The following is a 15,727-nucleotide window of genomic DNA, read 5'->3' as shown; positions in this document are numbered from 1 at the left end:
GCTTGGTTTCCTTGCTGTAACGTGTTTCTTGAGGGAGCACTTGTGATAGAGCAGGTATAGGCTATGCCTCCTTTGCTCTTAGACCCAAATTCATTCTTTCCTGAATTTTGTAATGCTAGTGCTGAGCTCTGTCTGGTTTAGTTGGTGTGAGAGCCCTGCACAGAGAAGGCTGCTTTAGGATTGAGACAATGAATTTAGTAATTCTGTAGGTGTGCTATATCTAAAACCAGGGAGAGAGAGAGAACGATTCTGGGGAGAGAGTTTTTAAACAGTTCTAATTGTTTAAAGTTATTTTTACCACACTTAGGGGATAGATAGATGATCACATTGTTATTATTTTTGATAGATTATATTTCAAGAAGCTTTTCTGTTAAGTGTGATTAAATATAATTTTAATTTCACTCACTCAGGGAAAAATTTCCAACATATTAGGATTTTCTTTTTTCTTTTTTCTTTTTTTTTGTCCCTAGATAATTTACTATGGGAGATGCTAACTTAGGTGTCCATGCTCCTCATTTCAGGACCTTCCCTGGCAGAAAACAAGGCAAATGTTTCATTTAAAAGTTTGAAGTGTAGAAAACGAGAGTGATTAGAAACTTTAAATGGTTGTTATGTAAAATACACATATATACACACTATATATTGAATATATGTGTATCTATAGTATATATGTGTGTATTTGTATATACGTGTATGTATATGTGTATATATCTACATATTCTATATATAGTGTTATAAATAAAATCCTCTTATAGAATTAGTGGCTACAATAATAAGAAGACATGTTATTGTCATGCATAAGAATTTTTCTCAGTGTTTCCTGAATGCATATGCTCATGCTGTTCCAGGTCTGACACACTTCCTCCCTTGATCCTCACTGAAAGAACCAGCAGACAAGGGTCTGGGAGTTCTGCACATCTTCATTCACTTGTGGTAGGGCTAGCTCTCACATTCAGGTCAGTCTGTGAGTTTTTTTCACATGTCCATCTTCCAGACATGACTGTTATTCATAAAGGACTGCCGCTGGGATGCTTGGATGCTCCAGCAGGGCTTGGATGCAGCTCTGGTTCTGGTGATGAGATGGACAATTCTATGAAGAATGACGTTTGTGCTTCTCACTGTCTTTATGATTAATCTATCTTGCCATCAAACTACCACAGTGAGTGTGGCTCCAGGACTTCACTAAGAGAACTTGCCATTCAAGTCCCAGCTATGCTGTGACGCAACAAACGGATTCCTTTACAAGTACATGGTGAATCAAGAAAGACTAAATTTCCAAGGTGTAATTAACCTGGGCTCAAGGGGTTTATTGGATCCTCGATCTTCTGAAGTCAACTGAAACCACCTAGCAACACACTTGCCCGACTGTTGGTGAGAATTTGTTGGTTGTGACAAATTCCTGCTCAGCAATTGAGGCAGACTTAATCTTACTTCTGTGATATCTTGGGTGTGGAAGAGGGTCCCTGTGTGGGACTCAACTCTGGTTGTTATGGATCTCCAGAACGTGTCTGGCTAAGCTTGATCATTTTTAGATGTTTGGAAAACCCAAGGGCACATAGTGTGGGGTCATAAAGTGAGCCTTCTGGGTCACAAGTTTGCACCTTTCTCAAGTCCTCCTGTGTCCGGGTTTCCTTTTCTGTCAGTAGAGACTTAGCTATAAGATTCTTGAGATTTCTTCCACTTTTACAAACCCTGGAGTCCAACGCACTTGACAAACTCAAAATTAAAGGAGCTGGGCCAGCGGCTGGATATAAATTGTTTAAATTAGGTTGCAAATTGCACATCGTAGGGCTTTCATGTAGAAATGCTCATCCACAAATGAGTTTCTTTGGTGATTATCTTCTGGTCAGGGACTGCTGAGAAGTACTACTATCAGGGTTTAGGGCTAGTTCTGGGGACAACTGTGGGAGGAAGTGGGCGTGGCAATCGTCTACTTCCTTGTTTGCAGTAAACTTGAGCTGTTGGCTTCTCCATCTCTTAATGTGCTTTGGGGGAGCGCTCTACTCTGTCAGAGAAAACACACCTAGAAGAAGCACGACTTCAGTCCCCGCTATTCCCTCGGGGTCCCCCAACCTCCTCCAGCCTCCAGAGAGCGGAGCGCGAAGGGGCGCGGCAGCCCGGGCCAGCCCACAGCTACACATAGCCTTGTCAGTCCCCCTGCTGTCGCAGCTGCAGCGGGCTCGGGATGGGGCAGTGGCGGGGGCGCAGGGGCTTCACTCGGAGCCTTGGTTATTAGCTCCCAGGTCTGGGTGCCTGCAGCCGGCGTGAGCAGCTTGTACCTAGCGCGGGTCTGCAGTGACAGTGCAGCGGAGGGAGGCTGGGCGCGGGCTCAAGCCAGGACCCGGGACACACGAGTCATGACGGACACCAGCCACAAGAAGGAGGGCTTCAAGAAATGTAGGAGCGCCACTTTCAGCATCGACGGGTACAGCTTCACCATCGGTGAGAACTTTGCACCCGGGGCCGTTCCTGGCGTCCTTGCACACCTTCCGGTGGCGGTGGCGGCAGATTCTAAGCTGGGAGGGAGTGGGCACGGAAATCTGGGTTGGAGGGTGCTGGCTGAAGGGAGCCTCTGGAAACCGTGACCGAGAGCGGGAGAAGCTGGGATCTGGCTTGTCCCTGCTACTCTATTGCTCTATCTGGCATCCCGTTGAAATAGGTTTTCAATTACACTGATTTCCTCTCTGAGGTTAAGTTTAGAAGAGGGTGGATAGAGACGAATGGAAACAGATGGAGGCGATAAGAACGAGGAGAAATAGGAGTCAGGACCGAAGGAAGTGGACAGATACAGAGACAAAGAGTAACAGATATCTAGACACAGACCACCAAGTCAGAAGTTCAGGGACTGAGATGGGAGAGGGGAGGGAGCTGCAGGGAGACCTATGGCAGGGTCCATTTAGAGTCCCTAGCACTCAGAGGCTGGATTCAGGCAGGCAGGGAAGAAATATGTATCTTGCCACTGGAAAGTTTCAAAACAAAAACAAAAACAAAAACCCGGAGTGTGTTGTTATTTCTGCTCTTCTGCTCCTAACTGTTCACCATGAGCAAGCAGAGGAACAGAGGGTCTGGGAGTATCCTCAGATTTCTGACCACAGAGTTAACTCATTGGAGGCCAGCATTTAAAGGGTCTGTCCTCCATAGTGCTACAGAGTTTCTGCTGTTTTGAAATGACTTGTCAAGGCCCGGCATCTTCATACTCTTGGGAGATGGGCCCGCCTGGGAGATGGAGACAGGTATGTGGCAGCTTCATTTTGGAATGTTCCTTTGAGTAGCAGCAGACCTGAAGCAGTTACACGGGTGCTCTTCCCAAGTTCTTATTTGAGAGAACACTCGAGCAACCATAGCATTCAATCTGAACCTCACAAGGTCTTTGAAAATGAGGGTATATCCAATTTTGCTTTTGGCTCCACCTGCCTGGAGGTGTGGCAGGAAAGTGCTGGAGCCGTGAGGAGACCAGCAATGAGGAGCTAGTCTCTCGGTTACCTGTGCTCCTAATGGAGCGGCCCAGGGTTTTGGAACAGAGTAAATGTGTTCCAGGTACATCGCATCTTACCTGTCAGACACTTTCCCCAAGCTCTTCCTGCAGCCAGGAATGCCATTCCCCTAGGTGGGCATGGAGAAATCATGCCCATCCTTCACTAGCTTGCTTCCCTCCTCCACTCTCCATCCCTCTGCAAAGACATCCCCACCTCAGACCCAGGAGTTCACCCCCAGAGCTGGCCAGCCTAGAATCAGGTGGCAGTAGCCTGTGGGTAGTCCTCACTGTGTTGTAAACTCAGGGGGACAAGGCTTCTTTACTTTTCCTCTCTAGAGGCAATAGCCTGTGCTCAGAAAAGGTGTTCAGAAATGAACTAAAAACTCCCAAGGTCAAAACTGTCCATTTAAAGGTCATGGGAATTTCAATCTTCTTGACTTCAGTAGAAAAACTTTCAAAAGTAAGTTTAAATTTTAACTGGTAGTTACCATCAGACCTTTCCAAAAGGTATGTCTCCCTAAGGTGCAGGATTTTAGTCTGGCCTTCCTTTGCCTCCACTCCTTTCCTTCCCATTAGGGGAGATGGTCTGGCAGAGCCCAATCGTCCAGTGGTCAGAAGGTCCTCAAAGTGCACGGGCCTCTTAGAGACGAGAGCTGCAAACGTGCTTCCTACTGCTGCGCATTCCACCCTTCTCATCTCATCTGTTGTCCTCCCCTGTCAACAAATGCTTATTGAATTTCACTCTATTAAATGATATGATTTAGCACAGTGTCTACCACATGACAAAAATTCAATAAACAGTAATCGCTGTACTCATTCAAGATATTAAACTAATTTATGAGGAGTTTATGAAGACATGCAGACTCAGGACCTATATTCAAGGATTTTGCGCACTTGGGATTAAATTCCATGTCCACAAGAACATGTAATAACTAATAAAAATGAACAAATAGAAATAAATAATCAAATAATAAAACAAAATTTTTAGATTTTTAGACCAATACAATTTAGAAAATAGATATTTAAAAAAGGATAAAAGAAATTCACTCATTTTATCATGTGCTGCTAAATGTTAATATTACCAGTTTACACTTCCTAATATTATTTTACATAGGCACAGTTTTATCATAGTGTTTGGAAAATTCATATTTAATAATATATTCGTTTTTCTTCCTGCTCTATGAGTAGTATTCCCTTAACCAATCTCCTATTGTGAGCTACTTAAGCTCTCATTTCCCCCATTATAAGGTGATCTATTTAAACATGAGTGTTTTCTACGTGATAATTATAGTATGCAAAATACCGAAGGAATAAGTAAATAGCCTCATCTGAATGTGGATGTTAATCATAACAAGTCCAGTTTTGTTTAGGAATACTTCTTAAGGTTAAGTGTCGAGCAGTGCAATTGCTTGGTAAAACCGCTTGCCTAATTTTAGGGACTTTGAAATGTTTTGCTCAACCAGTGTCTGGAAAGGGTTCCCACTTTATAGGCCCACCATTAGGGTGTCAGAGTCCTCCGATGCTGCCATGAGTGCTGGACACTGTGACTTAAAAAGGTTTTAGTCTGAGAGGTGAAATTTGACATATCAATTCAACGAGTTTTAGTATTTTGTAAAATTGCTTTCTCATTTTCCTTGACTGTTTTACCGTGGAGAATTTCTAAAAGCCATGAATTTATGTAGCTCTATGTTAATTATAATTACCATATAATTGCTATTATATGCTAGCTACTTTGATATACCCTATGTTAATCATATAGCGATATGATTGATATGAACTAAGATATTATGTATATATTATGTATGTGTGCACTTTCATACATGTTTGAAAGCCTTCCAAGTACATTTGGTCAGATATGTTACATGTATTTTTTCCCAGGCAAACCCCTTTTCCTTACGACATGATTATACAGCAGTCAGGGCAGATGCTGAAGTGCTACTGGTTCACCTTGTGCTTCAGCAGGATGGACCAGAGCCCCACTCCCAATACCATGTAGGAGAGATTCCTGAACAACTCCCGGTGGTCTCAGATTACCTATTCTCAGACATCTTCTATCATGGAGACCACCTCATCTTCTAGTCTATTAATTTGTAAAATCTTTGGGTCATGCTTAAGGAATTCATAGGGCCCTAAAGATGCAAGAGATTTTTCTAGAAAAGCCGATGATAAAAGGGAATTTTGGGGTTACTGTAGATGAGAGACGTGAGCCACCCCTGTGACAATGTTATGAACACCTCCTGCTCCTGGAAGATCCTTGCCCTCTCTTTGGGGAAGGAACACTTCCCTTTGAGTTCCCACTGGGCCTATGGCTCCCTTAGGAGAGGAATACCCCAGGGGAATCTGGACAGACATAGGTAACACTTTCAGAAGTGGGACTGCCTGGGAACAGAATGTATGAATGGTGTCCTGGCTAGATTTTTGGCAACTTAATACAAGCAAGGGTTATCTGAGAAGAGGAGACCTCTTGAGAAAATGCCCCTTACCGATTGGCCTATGGGCAAATCTGTATAATATTTTCTTTATTAATTATTGATGTGGAAAGTTCATCCCAGTAGGGGTGGTGCCATTCCTGACTGGTGGTCCTGAACGGTATTATGAAGCAGGTTGAGCAAGCCACAGGAACAAGCCAGCAATCAAGGTTCCTTTACGGCTTCTGCCTCAGTTTCTGCCTCTAGGTTCCTGCTCTATTTGATTTCATGTCTGGACAGTCTTAGTGATGGGCTGTTACCTGGAAGTATATGATGAAACACTGGCATCTCTAGTTGCCTTTGGTCATGGTGTTTTATTATAGCAATAGAAACCCTAAAGAAGACTGTGAAGAGAGGCTACAAGAGTTGAATATTCTGTGGCAAAGGACAGTGCTGCAAAGTAAAAGCTGGTCTTAAATACTAGTAACATTGTAACATTCTCATGGAGCAAGCTTCGGAGGGCTGAACTCCTAGAGTTCCCGACCTGGGAACTGATGTCAAAACGGACAGAAAATGGGTTCTGTGTAGACAGAGTAGCTTTGGGGTGTAGTCAAGGCTCTCCACTGGCACTTCACTTGACCTACTCCATCACCTCTCACAGTTCCGTAAGATAGTTCATATGGTCCCAGTTTTAAAAATGGATGATTTTCTAGAAGTCACATAGGAAGGAGCAAGGTTGACCACTCCCACCAGTCTCTCCTCCCCACACCATGCCACTTCCCACAGTGGATATGTCTAAGGAAAAATGGTTTTGTGTTCTCTTCTATGATTTACTATGATGGTATGGGTGTGTGATTGAGAGATCTGGACAAGTCAACAGTGGTATATGTAGAAAGCACTACCAACCCTCCTTTTACCTGTAGGGCACAATTAGGTCTGTGACTGAAGCCAGTTGATGGACTCGATTAACTGTAACTGAAAGCCATATGCAGAAATCCGTCCATGTGTATTCCCATGGGCTCTGGTATGGCCCTGGGGAATGAGCATTTGAGTGTGAAATGAATGGGAGCATGCGTGGTGGAGCAGGATCTTATTTATTTGGATAGATTTTTCTTGTCTGCTGTTGCTTGGGTTTCTTTTGGACTTGGTGTTAAGCGGAATTTTGGCTCCTTACTGTCTCTTGCAATGCAAACAGGCCCCTATTCCTGTGAGAGAGCTTTGTCTGCAGAAATACAGAGGCACCATTTTCGTTAAACCACCCAGTGTGACCTACTTGATCCCTACCCACAACTCATTCTTCAGAGGAGAAAATGGTGGTTTCTCCTTATACTGTCAGAAGGAGCTGGCTCAAGTGTGGAGGTAGGAGGATGAGAACTTGGAGGATATGTAGCAAAGAAGCTGCTTCCATCAAAGATAGTGAGAGGAAAATTATAATTGAGAACTGAAGTGTAGTAAAGAGAGGGATGTTTCCTACAGCAACTGCTGCTGGACCCCAAATTCTTTGTTTCTTTCCTTGTATTTTTCCTTGAGGAAAAAAAGCAAGGAGTTTTTAGATCACAATCTGTGGCCTAAGAGACAGGACATGAGGGATCCTATCCCACCTTCAGATTGTGAAGGTGTGAGGTCTGCTATAATATAATTTACCTCTTCCCTTTCCTCCCTCCAAATCCTCCTTGCTCTTTTTCTTATTCATGGCCTCTTTCCCATTAATAGTTGTTATGTATGTATGTATGTATGTATGTATGTATGTATGTATATATACGTGTCTGAAATATACGAATGTCTGTAAATACAACCTGCTTAGTCTGTGTGATGTTACTTTTATGTATTCTTTCATGGCTGACCATTTGGTACGAGGTAATTGATTGGTGTGCTCTTCCCTGGGGAAGACTATTTCTCCTCCTCTCAGCATTCCTCAGTTGCCTGTCATTTTTTGTGTAGGGTTAAGGCCTTATGGGCTTTCTCCCACCCACTTTAGCATGTATGTAGGTGTTCTCTTTGACAGCTCATGTTTAGGCAGTCACATTGGTGGGGCTTTATGGGAGTATCTTAGTAGGAGACATTAGTAGGAGACAGCTTCTCATAGAAAATTCCCTGCTCCTATGGCTCTTTCAATCTTTACATCCCTCTTGCACAAGGATCCCTGAGCCTTAGGTACACGTTTATGTTGTAGATTTATCAACTGAATCAGGGATCCATACCTGTGCATTTTGATTGGTTGTGTTTGCTGTAATGGTATCCATCTGTTGCAAAGTAATTTTGAACTATTTCTTAGCCATACTCTTTTATTTTGTGAATTCTCTGTTTGAACTGGTCCTTTGTGGGTTTTTTTTAGTTCTTTATAAATTCTGGGTAATAAGTCTTTGTCAGATGTATATCTAGCACAGATTCTATGGGCTTCCTCTCACCATATTGGGACTGAGTGCCTTCGCTGCACCATTGTCTTGTAGTGTACCTCCTGTGCTTTCTTCTAGCATTTCCAGTGTTTCTCATTTAGGTCTTGATCCATTTGGAGTTAGTTTTTGTACAATATGGTAGATACAGGTCTAAACATCTCTTTCTCCACGTTGGACATCCAGGTTTTCCCGGCACCATTTGTTGAAGATGCTGCCTTTTCCTCAGTGGATGTTTTGGACTCTTTGTCAAATATTAAATGACTAAAGTTAGTTGTAAACATGTTTGGATCTTTAATGTTGTTCCATTGGTCTACATGTCTGTTTTTGTGCTTGTACCATGTTGTTTTTATTGCTAAGGCTCTAAGGTATGTCTGGAAATCTGGAGTGGTAATCCCTCCAGCATCATTCTTTTTGCTGAGCATGGCTTTGGCTATCTGGGGTCTTTTGTTTTTCTGAATGAATTTTAGGATATTTTTTCTATTTCTATGAAGAATGAGAGGGATTTTGATTGGGATTTTATTTATTCTGTAAACAACTTTTTGTAAGACGATCATTTTCTCAATTTAATTCTACCAATCCACAAGTATATCTTTCCATTTCTGATATCTTTGTCTCTTTCTTCAGAGGTTCAGTGTATTCACCGTAGAGGCCATTGGCTTCCTTGATTTGGTTTATTCCTAGACATTTTATTTTCATTGTGACCACTGTGGGTAGAAATGTGTTTCATTCTTCTCTCTGTGTTTGTTGTGGTGTATAGAAAAGCAATTGACTTTTACAACTTGATTCTGTATCCTGCCACATCGATGAATATGTTTATTGTTTCTAGAAGTTTTTGGTAGTTTTTTTTTTGGGGAGGGGGGAAGGAAATCTCTGATGTATAGTGTCATGTTGTCTGTAAACAAGGATAGTTTTATTTCTTCTTTTGCTACTGATATCCCTTTAGTTTTCCTTCTCTTTCCTCATTGCTCCAGCTAGTATTTTGAACACCATGTTGAAAAGGAGTTGGAGTAGTGCAAATCCCTGTCTTATTCTCCTGACTTCAGGAGAATTGCTTTAAGCTTTTCTCCATGTGGGATGATGCTCACTGTGGGTTTATCACAGTGGGTGTCTCCCCATTTAACACAAGAGAAAACTGAGGCTCAGAAAGGTGAAGAGACTTGTCTAGAGCTTTACCTCTTAACTGAGTGTTTTGGTTGCTCTGAGGCTTCAGACCAGACAAAAGTCAGCCTGTATTCCCTTTGTCCCTCTGTCTCTCACTTTCCACACTTTCCCTCACAGACAGGTGATTCTGTGAGAAAAGAAACAATTTCTTGCTGGCCAGGAGTGACTCATGGGTCAACTTGGAGCCAGTCACCTCCAGGAGGCTAGAGGGACAGACAGCCACATGGAGGAAGAAAAGGTCTCGTAAAAATGGACGAACACCCAAGGAGAGTGTGAGGGTTCATACTGATGATCAACCTGAGAGAATGGAGTCTCCTCTGGTCCTGGCTGTGATGGACTGTCTAGATTGGCTTAACTGTGGTGGGAAGACCCATGCTGAATGTGGGCAGCACTGTCCCCTGGGCTCTCATGCTACATAAAAAGGAAAGTGGGAGCAGAGAAATCACTTCTATCAGCTTCCTGGCTCCAGATTCATGGTGATCAGCTGCTTCAAGTACCAGCTGCCGTGCTTCTCCACCAGGAAGAACTGTACCTTTAAACTAAGAGCTGAAGTGAACCCTTCTTCCCTTTCAGAGCCTTGTGTTAGGCATTTTGTTACAGCTGTGAGAAAAGTAACTAATGCAGAGAGAGAGGTAACCAGGCAGAGCACAGATGAGGGTGGGACAATTTAATTTTTAAGCTGGAAAGCTTTTTATTATTATTTTAACCCATGCATCTTATTTATGTAGAGCCTGTGGAAACCTGAAGAGGGTGTTGGAGTCCATGGAATTGGAGTTATAGACTCTGAGCCTCCGTGTGGGTGCGGAGAATCCAAGATGGTTCTCTGCAAGAGCAGACAGGGCTCTTGACTGATGAGCCATCTCTCCTGCCCCAGAAAAACAGACTGATAATTTAATTTCTTAACTTCTAAAGCTCCAGTCAAGCAAGAAGAATAAGCTCTGGAGACCTGCTATTCAATATTGTACACATTGTAGCTCATCCGGTTTTCACAATGTTGAGGATTGAGCACAGGGCCTTGTACAAGTCACCTGGGCACTATGACACTGACATGTCGCCTCAGGCCCATGAACACTATGCCACTGAGGTTAACCTCATCTCTCAACTGTTTCTTATTCATAACATGAAAATGCTAACAGTCAGCTCCGGGTTCTCTTTGATCAAACATTCAGATAGATTGTTTCTTGAAAAGTTGTGTCGGTATTGATATTGGTATTTTCCTCCAGAAGGCATTCAACTGGTATGCATGGGTATTAATGTCTTCCCTCTATTCTCCATATGCTGGATTCCTGGAGGGTGTCCAAGAACTCCCATCGCTTTAACCAGTTAACCACCTTTGAAGATATGTCACTTGTGATAGTTTTGCAAAGTGAGACCTTAATTGCCAGGCCAGCAGTGGTAAGCTCGGCTATGTTAAGATGCCAGGAGGAGCAGGACGTGACAAAGACCTGAACTCTAGATGTAGTCCTGGCACCTTTGGCTGTGTGGCCTCAGGCCCATCATTGGTAATGAGGAGAATGGCCACTTCTCTGTTTTGCTGTTGGGAGGATAACACAGGTCTAGGCAAGAGGGAACCAAGTAAGGTCCCAGTATCTGCTTATGGAAGGCTGTTGGTTCTGATGATGGAGAAACCCTGAAGCAGGAAGGAGGCAAGACTCTCAGACTCACATGCCTCCTTCCCTGGATGGTGCTCCCCACAGCTGGTTCTCAAACCCCAAGACAGCCACTTATGTCAAGTGCTAGGAAGGCTGTGAGGCAGATTTCCACTCAGGCCAGGGATCTGCAGGCCTGGTTCTCCCCAGCCAAATGCTTCCAGCTGGTTGTGGATAATTGGTGCCAGCTGCTTTGGGGAGAGCTCCTTGGCACTTCCTGGGCTGTTGGCAGGTGGGCTCTGGATTGTAGCCGGAGCTTGGCCTGAGAGCCAGTTCTTCCCCAAGGGGCCCAGGTGGCTTGGAGGCAGAACTGCTGGGAGATGGTTTTCACTTGATGGAGGGCGGTAGCTGTTGGATGAAGGCCCAAACCATTCAAGGCTCTGTCCATGAGAATCAGGCCACACATGCTGCTGCTGAGTTTGCTTGAGAGCAAAGTATGTTGACTCTCTGACTCCTGTTTCTGTTTCTCCAACTGGCAGTGATTTTTCTCCTTGGTACAGAGCAGAGCGACTCAGGAAGGATTCCAGAGATGCTATTCAAGAGAGAGTCGGAGTGATCTCCTGTTCTGAACTAGTGACCACAGCACAGGAAAGGGCTCTTTAGAGTTAGTCCTATTTAGTTCCCCAAGCTAAAAGCAGACAGCTGGAGGAGCGACCTACCGAAAGTCAAATTAGTAAGTGGGGGTTCAATACAGCTTGCATTTTGGGTTGGAATGCTCTATTGGACCCATTGACTTGGGTATCTTGTTATTCAAATATCTTGGCCATTAGAGATCATTTGAAAATTATTATATCATAAAAAATCAAAAACTTATTCCTCCTATATTTTTAGAGAAACTCAAAGAGTTATTCAGCTTTTATAGTCAACACTTATGAAAATCAGTTTTCTTTTGTTTGTTTTAAATTTCTTAGTCTTGTTTGCTGATCTTGTTGAGGAATGATGCCATCTACGTATGCTATGACATACCCCAGTAAGTGCTTACCCCAGTAAGGCAACCACTGTAGGTTCTTAAGAGCATAGGTAATTTTCCCTCCCCTCTTCTCTCCTTAGTTCAGTCCAAATCTGGAGGGATTTCTGTGGGCTTAGGTGTTTGCCCCGTCATCATTGAGAGTGGGACCCTCTAGCCCTTTGAAGCTTTTGCTCTCAGTGTAGATCCTGGAGAAAGTCAATGCTGTCTTACTTGCACTTTGGAACAAGATAACCCAAATTAAATGGTAGGTTTTAGGCAGTGGTGGGAAAGGGAATGGATTTCTATTTTAAAGTCATTAGTTTAGAATTTCCCAGAGAGCCCCACTGTGTCTAATGATTCATGATTCTTTAATGGTTGCAAGCTACTTTAGATTTAAAAAATTTTATCAAGCCAATTAGTATTGAAGGAGACTCCAGCATCCAGTGGGAAACAGGCTATGGAGTTCAGAGCTAAGTGTGCTCCTAACCATCTGCAGGGCCCCAGAGAAACCTGCCTTTCTAAAATGGGCATTTTCTTTCTCATTCGGATCATTTGTGAAGCCAATTGTTTGAGACCGTGAAAAAGTGTGAAAGATGTATATCTTAGTGTAGCTGTGTAAGACCAGAAGCCTGAACTTAGTGACCATTTTCAGGAGCCTGTTTTGGGGTGATTATACAGGTGTTATGCAAGATTCCATCCCATGAAGCCCTGTAAAATCACAGCTCCCTTTTAAAGGTGTGTGTATGTGTGTGTGTGTGTGTGTTGGCTGGGTAAGGAAATCTGTGTCATTTTTGCCTAATGAAGTAGGTGGGCCCTGAGTCCTCCTCAGGAAGAGGATGCTTATGGGGATAGCCAAATGAATCTTTCCTCACAGTTTGAACATTTTCTGATTTGCCAGTCTCAAAACCTCTAATGTGGTCTATGGATGCCTGTGTGATGCTGTATGATGGACAGGTCTGGGTACCATGTGGGATATAGCACTGTGTGATGGCACACACTGTGGGTGGCAGTAGACTTAAAGTCTATGCAAAGGTCTTGGGGCTGCAGGGTCGGGATGGTCTGTTGGGTTGGTAACAGAGGCACTTGAGTCAGGAAGAGGTTGGAGAGGTTAGCAGAGGTCTGACTAAAGGCCTTGTTGGTAAACAGTTTTTTTTTTCAAGAGCAATGAAAGTCAATGAATCACTTAAAGGGGGAAGTGACGAAGACCAGAGTTTTGTTTATAAACATGTACTTTCTCCGTGCTCCATAGAGAGTCAGTGGGTGATTGTTGAACAATCTTGCTATCACATAAAAGCCAGCTCTTCCCACGTGTTAAACCTTCCTCCCTTGTATCTGGGCTTTCCTGTAACCTTCTGAACATTAATTCCCCTTCTGGAACTATGCTGAAGTCTTATAGGCTCTCAGCTCAGTAGGTAGTCCACTTTCCTAACTACTCAGTTCATTTTTTTTAAACAAAATAAAGGTAGCATTATAAATTTCATTTGCTATAAAAATCTATATTAATTTTAGGAGCTCAGAAAAAAAAACCAAACATTATCATCCAGAGATAACCTCTGGTAAAATCCTATTCTAGATTCCAGTGATCATGGGGCTTATCCAATGGGCCCAGTTATTTCTAGTTTGGAGCTTTTATAAACAATACTGCTGTACTCATTTATGTTTAAGATGTTGTGTGGGCATCTGTATCTAGAATCTTGGGTGACTCTATAGGAGTGGAGTTTCTGGGCTTTACAGTAAATTCACATGTAGCTCTCAGGGAGCTGCCAAAGCAACTGCACCATTTTGTGACAGTACCAGCGACCTCAGAGTCCTTGAACTGAGTCTTGTAGAACTAGGAATCAGCTGCATCTCAAGCACTTTCAGGGATGGTGCTGTGGGCTAGCAGCTCTGAGCTCCATGTGACAGTTGAACAATGAGGCCAGTTCTTTCAGGAAGATCTTGGGGATGACTTTGGTGTGAAGCCTTGTGTAGCACTCACTGTGTTAGGAGGGTGGGGCAAAGAGGAATGTTGGGAACATTCTGGGCTGTTGAGAGGTATACTAATAACAGTAATATGATAGAATCATAATGATAGTATGGAGAAAGATGAAGACACTCATAGTAGGGGTCAAAGGGAGAGGAAAAGGGAAAGAGATCATGTCAGAGAGAGAATGAATTTATGAAACTTAAACATTTAGTTCTAACAGGGTTTTGGGCTTCATAATATTTGGATCATATTTATGTCTGCTTCTCTAACTCTTTGCAGAACCATCCCCCCTTCCATACCCATTAAACTTTATGTTCTTTTTTTATTTTTAATACCCTTCAAGTCCAACTTATGCTACTAAAACATTCTTGAACATGTGCTCTTCCACTGCAACATAGCCAGCTTACTAGGGGCTATACTCTTAGAGGAAGCTGTCTCTTCCTCTCTTAGCAGTTAAGTTGCTGTTCGCCTCACTGCTAGGGTGGGCTTGTGTGGCCAAATCCCTTCTCCATGCTAGAATCTAGTCTATCTTGGACTTGTATAGGTTTTGTCATATAAGTTCCTATGAAGCTGCCCTCCTGTGTCCAAATGTTTTCTTGTACTTGTCTACTGCCTTTGAATCATTCTCTTTCTGCCTCTTCTTCTGCAATGGTCCCTGACCCTTGAAGGGAGGGTTATGATACATGTGTTTCCTTTAGGGATGAGCATCATTCAGTCCCTTATGTACTGTGGCCAGTTTTGGGTCTCTGTGTTAGTCATTGTCTATTGCAAATAGATGAGGGCTGAGTAGTGCATTGATTCATTGGCCTAATTACTTAATCCTAAATCGTAAGGATTTGGTTTAACAGTATGTCTAATTAACATCATAATAGTAGTAGTTTCTCCTGTAGGGCCTATGTCCTGTTTATCCTCAGGTTTGTGGCCTAATATTGGTGAAAAAGATGGGGGTTCATCTTGTGGAGCAGGTCGAGATCCAATCAGAAATGGTTATTCCTATGATATTTGTGTTACTATTCCACCAATGGGCATGTCTTGGCACATCAGTCATTACTATAGCTTGAAGGGCTCACTGTTGATTGTTTTTCTCCTCTGGTAGCTGCATAGCACTTTCCAGCATAATGAAAGCTACCCAGTAGGGAGGAAGTATCCAGGACAGTACCACTATGATTTCTCTATGTTCTATGACTTAAGTATGTGGCATCTTTAACAATAGGGTCTTACCATCCTGTTCTGAGGTGTAACCAAGTACAGTATTAATAGCTTGTAATGTTTGGGGATCTATGAGACCTTATTGGATAATGATGAGGTCGCCCATCCCTGGTACTGGGGTTTTTATTTGCAGGAAAAAATTGAAAGTTAAAAATCTCATAAAGGGTCAAATAATCACTGATATATCCATCTAATTTTTCTGTAAAGATTTTCTGAGAGAGCTTTTTTGTTTGAGTCCTAGGCACAAGTTTTCAACAAACCTTTGGCTCATTATTATTCTAAGTTTACAGGTATGGGAGTTTAGGCTCATGAGATTCAGTAATAGGGCTGGGACTTGAAACCCTTTCTGTCTGTTCACCTTCCCTGGAACATTTTGCCTGTTTCTATGTAGGGCTCTGTGCTGGTGCTGTGTGACTTGGGTCTTGAGACTTTGCACTCCTTGCAGGAGAATTCATTATACATTCCAATATTGCAGCTGATTCTCTGCTGGGTTGTACAGTCAATGTCATTTGCC

At 43.0% G+C, this 15,727-nt stretch overlaps 1 protein-coding gene across 4 annotated transcripts in view; it reads left to right on the top strand.

Annotated features, from left to right (window-relative positions):
* The first annotated feature begins 2,003 nt into the window (after positions 1-2,003).
* Positions 2,004-15,727, top strand: part of Pde1c (phosphodiesterase 1C) — a 479,074-nt gene continuing 465,350 nt past the window's right edge. For 3 of the 4 annotated variants that reach the window (XM_039108433.2, XM_039108432.2, XM_039108435.2), the window contains exon 1: positions 2,004-2,442. In XM_039108433.2, the coding sequence (XP_038964361.1) occupies positions 2,358-2,442 (85 nt within the window). In that variant the 5' untranslated portion in view covers positions 2,004-2,357. 4 annotated transcript variants of the gene reach the window in all.

The sequence above is a fragment of the Rattus norvegicus genome, chromosome 4 (genome assembly GCF_036323735.1).
Source record: "Rattus norvegicus strain BN/NHsdMcwi chromosome 4, GRCr8, whole genome shotgun sequence".
In the NCBI taxonomy this organism is placed as follows: Eukaryota; Metazoa; Chordata; class Mammalia; order Rodentia; family Muridae; genus Rattus; species Rattus norvegicus.
The sequence above is the reverse complement of the archived record's forward strand: the minus strand, read 5'-3'. Positions and strand labels throughout refer to the sequence as shown.